The sequence below is a fragment of the Apaloderma vittatum genome, unplaced genomic scaffold, assembly GCF_000703405.1.
Source record: "Apaloderma vittatum isolate BGI_N311 unplaced genomic scaffold, ASM70340v1 scaffold44840, whole genome shotgun sequence".
NCBI lineage: Eukaryota > Metazoa > Chordata > Aves > Trogoniformes > Trogonidae > Apaloderma > Apaloderma vittatum.
In genome coordinates, this window is record NW_009693701.1 from 1 (window position 1) to 5,613 (window position 5,613).

At 37.2% G+C, this 5,613-nt stretch overlaps 1 protein-coding gene and 1 long non-coding RNA gene across 2 annotated transcripts in view; one reads left to right on the forward strand and one right to left on the reverse strand.

Annotated features, from left to right (window-relative positions):
* Positions 1 to 144: 144 nt before the first annotated feature.
* On the forward strand, positions 145 to 3,198 carry LOC104270048. The gene is made up of 4 exons (XR_717783.1): positions 145 to 238; positions 765 to 909; positions 1,916 to 1,963; positions 3,046 to 3,198. It is a non-coding gene; the product is annotated as an uncharacterized LOC104270048 (long non-coding RNA).
* A 1,227-nt stretch (positions 3,199 to 4,425) lies between these two features.
* The window catches only part of LOC104270056 (solute carrier family 2, facilitated glucose transporter member 11-like), a 10,599-nt gene continuing 9,411 nt past the window's right edge, over positions 4,426 to 5,613 (reverse strand). The window contains exons 11-12 of the mRNA XM_009864298.1: positions 5,602 to 5,613; positions 4,426 to 4,644 (exon numbers count right to left, since the gene is read on the reverse strand). The exon at positions 5,602 to 5,613 is cut by the window's right edge and continues 134 nt beyond it. Coding sequence (XP_009862600.1) covers positions 4,426 to 4,644; positions 5,602 to 5,613 — 231 coding nt within the window. The remainder of the gene's footprint in view (positions 4,645 to 5,601) is intronic.

Consider the following 5,613-nt stretch of genomic DNA (forward strand, 5'->3'; position numbering starts at 1 on the left):
GTGCCCCCTCCAGCCGGGGCTCCCCTGTACCCCCTTCCCGCTTTGCGCGCCTGCACTGTTGTGCGAACGCTCTTTCTTTGCAGGTAACAGTGTGACGTGTTCTGCCACTTGTTACTCAGTTGCTTCTGTTATTTATGGTCCCTTGCAGAAAGAACAGCACTACTCGGAGCAACACTCCTCCCTGATTAACAAGGCCTACCAAACACTCCTGAACCCTCTGAGCCGTGGCCTGTACCTAGTAAGGTGTCCATTATGTACTTTATCAGTATTCCTATAACTCATTATAGGTGGCTGGGGCTGCTGGCGGTAACGTAATAAATCAGACATTTGACTCCATCGTTAACATGATAATTTGCGTTCCCTGGAAGAACAGGATTAGCAGAGATTGAAGGGAGACCGAAAACAAGCTTGTCTGAAAATGCATCAGCTTTTCCACTATTTTCTTTAACATCTTACTGATCGGTACCATCTCATGTTACGCCGATTTGTTACCCGCATTACGCGTTACGCATTGACTGCGGCTCTTCCACCCTTGGCAGCCGTTGTTATGGTTTTTTGCTTTGGTTCACTGCTGATTTTTGTGGTCTACATATGAAGTTAATTTTAAGACTGACTCTGGTTTTGCACACTTTATAGAATAAACTGGAATTTTATCAGATACAAATCTGAGTGAGCCCTCCTAAAAGACTTAATATTCAATAAAATAATTCCTATTGAAATAGATATAAGAACGTGTATTTCCAAATTCCCATTTTCTTCACCAGCTGGAGCTGAATGGAGTAGAGCCGGCACAAGAGACGGACTGCGATGCAGACACAGTGTTTCTCATGGAAATCATGGAAATAAATGAAAAATTAGCAGAGCCTAAAAATGAGGATATCCTTGAAGAAATTGAAACTTTAATTAAAGGTAGGTTATGATTTCGAGGTTTTCTGCAGAACTTACTGTGCTTTGTGTACTATGAGAGTCTTTCTGAAGACTTTTTTTCAGTGTATTTCTTTTTAGTATGTCTAATATGAACCATCTCCCCAATGTTGTTTTTACCAGTTTATGCCACCTTAACATCAAACCTCGTTGAGAAAAATCTGTGTAACTACCTATCCTGATGGAAAAATACATTAACTATAAAAAGGAACTTGGCCTTTAGCAGATGAGAACAAGTAGACTGTTCTAAAAGAAAGAACCACTCAAAATGAAGCTTAATGAAATGCCACATTAAGTAATTTCATTTATACAGACATTGTATTTCTTCCACCTTGTCCAACTTTGCAACCATTGTATTAAGTGATAGATTTAGATTAGGTAGTAGAAATAAATTCTTCACCGTGAAGGCAGAGACACCCTGCACAGGTTGCCCACAGAAGCTGTGACAGCCCCCTCCCTGGAGGTGTTTCCAGCCAGGTTGGACGGGGCTTGGAGCAGCCTGGGCTGGTGGGAGGTATCCCTGGCCGTGGCTTGGAACAGGATGGTCTTGAAGGTCCCTTCAGCCTACATCATACTACGGTCCTATGATAGGATTCTAGTATTATTATTATCCTTATACAAACAACTTTCTCATTTGTATTGTTGGTGATAACCCAAAACAGTGAGTTATTGGTATATTTCTTTGAGATAACAGTAGTATGCTGAAAGCAAAAACTGGAGCAGAGTAAATTGATACACCATAAACAAGTTCAATTTCTGGAACGTTAATGACCATTGATATGTATTGGATTTGCTGCCTGTAAAGCTACTTATAATTTCAAACAGATATATTTAACTAAAAAAAAAATGACATCAGTATTATGAAAAGGTCTCTTAACTTCCAAAAGACTATGAAACTAGTAATTGTTTCCCACCACAAACAGTCAGGATGCAGTGGTATTAAATATACTAAGTACAAAACAAAGAGTGAATGAAATAATTTGTTTTACAGTTAAACAAGAAGAACTGACGAAAGAGGTGACTGCAGCTTTTGAAAGAGGTAGCTGTTTCTATTAAATATTTAGCTGCCATACATATCAGTGATAAATGCTTAAAAAACCCATGTTCTCTTATTGGTAAATATTTCCTGAACTACAGAAGAGAAATACTCCATAAACAAGTGTTCTTTGTTTGGTATTTAGAATAAATACTTCTAAGCTGACCTTTCTGCTGAATCAGGAATTTCAGGACCTCACAATAAATTAAAAAAAAATAATCCAGTACCGAAGTTTCAGTAAATTCAGTGTGCATCAAAATCATCGCTTCAAGTGGGAATGCTAAAAAAATGCTAAAAAATTTGTTTGTTTCTGACAACACTGTGAAGGACAGAGCTTTTTTTTTTTAATCAAACTTACCACCTATTCTGAGGTTTTGAATTTGGGAGGTCTTGCTCTGCAGACTCAAAGCTGTCGGCAGAGCGGCAGGTGCTGTTCTCTGCAGCACAAGTCAAGACAGGAACAGTTGTGCTGCTTACCACGGCAAGAGAAGACCTGACGCCCTGTTTAGCCAAAGGCTTTACGGATTTCCTGTGCTATAATCAACATAACTTCATTCCACGACCAGTTGAAGCATTTCAGACTAGCTTCTTACTCTGGGAGGAAACCTTTACGTTTCTCCTGTGTCTCAGAATGCCATTATTGCCAAGTTTGTGTAGTACCGGGTTGTAATGGCAAAACCTCAAATGCCAAGTAGTGCTGGCCAGGCCTGCATGTGAAGAATTACAACCGTAGCATATGTCACTCGTTATACTGCAAGAGTTTAAAAAGTCTGTATTGTCTATATACTTAAAATTCCCAGCGCCTACGTTAATACTACAGGCACTCTGCAGAAGTCATTAAAGCATATTTGTGTCACGTTTCTAAATAGTACATTTTTACATGTTTTGTGGCATACCTCAGTGGAGGTGTTCCAGAACCATCCCAGATGAAAATAACAGGCAATGTGGTTTTCACAGCGTACGGGTACTTAAAACTTTCAGCTCTTGTTATTGGAACGGGTGCTGTCATTGAAATCGTGAGATCATTTTGAAAATGAAAATTCAGCCCTTCCTCTGTAAACTAGTAATATCTTATTTCATTTCAGATGATCTTCAAGAAGCTAAGAAGCTTCTAGCCAAAATGAAATATTTTGCAAACTTAGAGGATAAACTAAAGAAGAAGAAGATCCCTTCCTGATACTGCCTTCTTTACCATTAAGACTTAATGTTATTTTCAATTAAACAGCTGATTTAGTTACAAAAGCAGCAAAATGTTCCTATGTTTTCATTAAAAGCTTTAATTCTGGGAAAAAAAGAAGATAAACAGAAAAGGAATTTAGTTTTTACTGTAGCGCTTTAAAGGTAACATATGGAATTGGGAAATGCTTGCAACCAGAAAAAGATGCAATAGGTAAGGTAGGGCTACTGTCCTAGCAGTGACAGGTATGGAAACGAGTATCAGAGAGGCACACAAGGACCGTGCATAATTAAGATGCCTTACTTTTTGATTACTAAAAGATGACTTTATTTTACATTGAGAAAGACTCCTGGGCAAGATGTTGGAGATGCAGCAGAAAGCTCATTCAGTATGTCCTTCAAGCTCTCTGCAGTCTCCTTGAGTGTGTTCTGTCAGAACATCCTGAAAAATCTTTAAAGGTGAGAAGTACTTAATTCGTATCTGATCTCTCTGCCACTGACTACATGCGGTGTTGATCTGAGTGTGATAGTAGTTGATCTTGAAAACTAGAAGAGGTTTTACCCTGTTGCACAGTGTAAATAATAAGATGCTCATTAAGGCAAAAAAAGACCCAAACTCAAACCCTAGAAACTGTTTTATTAGTACCCTTTTAGGACCTAACAAGTCTTTTTAATAAACTTTATTACAAATAACAGTAATTGAGATAAGTGCCAGACTGTCTTTGCACAGTTACAGTGGTCGGACTAGATAAGGAAATCTTTCAAAGTTATTTAGGTGAAAAACAGTAACTAAATATCTCAATTTATATATAAACTAGAACATTTCAAATACCAGTTTCTCAGTAGGTCAGTTCTTAGTTGAGTTTTAATGCCTCAGAATATTTTATTCAGTAAAGCATTAATACATGCTGGATTACCCAAATCTGAAGAAGGGGCTTAGAAACAGCAGAGCTACTGAATAATCTGAATAAATCTGCCGGGGGTGGGGGGAATTCACTGAACACCCTCTCCTGGCATTTCTGCATCCCTACCACATCAAGTTGTATCTAAACATCAAGTCTTCTAGGTATAATATAATAGGTGATATAGGTTATAGCAAGATATGTTTTATATTGTTGTTAGTAGCAATGTATGTTTTAACAGCTTTTAACAGATAATAAAAAAGATTACCTTGCCTTTGATTAAACTTCCTCTAGAGGTACAGGAGGATTTAACAAGTCCATGGTATTATGTGGCTAATTTAGAAAATGTTGTTCATAATTCTCATTAAGGCTGTTACAGCTGTGAAATTACACAGAGTTTTTTAAACACTCATCATGGAGCCGTCGTCTTTCATAAAGCTCTGTTTCCTTTTTTTTGGTATTTCTTCCAAAATTAAGTTTGTGAAATTCCTTTCTGATTTCCAGAAAAGATTTGTTTTTTGTCTCAGGAATTACAAGGAAGATGAAAGCAGCAACTAATGAGCACTCCAGTAAGAAGACCAGAAAACAATACTGCTTCAGTCCATTCTGAAAATAAAAATTTGATTGCAACATATTTCAAGTGTAACAGTGGGGTTTGGAAAATAAGAAGCTTTTTGTTCCATTCAGATATTTTTAATAAGAAGCACAACCTACCTTTACCTTACACGTAACTTGTTTCTACATTTTTTTTTAGATGAAAGACTACCAAGCACTGTGTGATACACTCAGTAGTCTTTTCTCTAAAAAAAAAAAAGAAACAAACGAAAAAAAACCAACCAAACCTGTAACTAAACACACACTATCCACAATGTAATGACAGATCAGCATTTTCTACTGAGCTGTCTCATATTTTGAGATTATAAGATTTATCTTTCTGTGAATGTTTGTTAATATTTTTTCAATGCTATATACTAAAAAAACCAACTGTGTTACTGAGAAGCAAAGTTCAACCCAGAAGAAAGGACTGACAAATCAAGATGTCCAGCTGCTGCTGCTCCTGCTGTTTTGCTGTCAATACTAAGTGCTAAAACTGGAAATGCAAAACTAGAAATGAAAGCCTATCTTGTTTTTCCTAATAATCTTCCTGATCACAGAACCCTCTGTATTTAAGTGTAGTGAGCTCTTGGAGAAGGTGTGAACCACCAGCCCCAGGCATTACTTCTACTTTACTTTCACCGTAAAAGCTTAAGGCACCCTTAAGAAATGTGTTACGTGACTCTCAGTCTATGGTTAGTTTTTCTAGTTAAGACACCTTACCCGTTTTTTTAATCTGAACATGAAAATTGCCCCCATGCATTACTTTTAATATTCATTTATCATGGTTTATTATTTTCAGTTGATACCTAAAAAATATTTTAAGGGGGACTGAATTTAGTTTTACTTGGTTGAGGGGTTGTGTGCATCCCACATTTAAGTGTTATTGTATAAGAACGATCAATTTGTGAAGCCTGAGAGAAGACTAAATCGAGGGGAGGCAATTAGGAAAATGTTATGTGTACTTACCACTATAAAGGG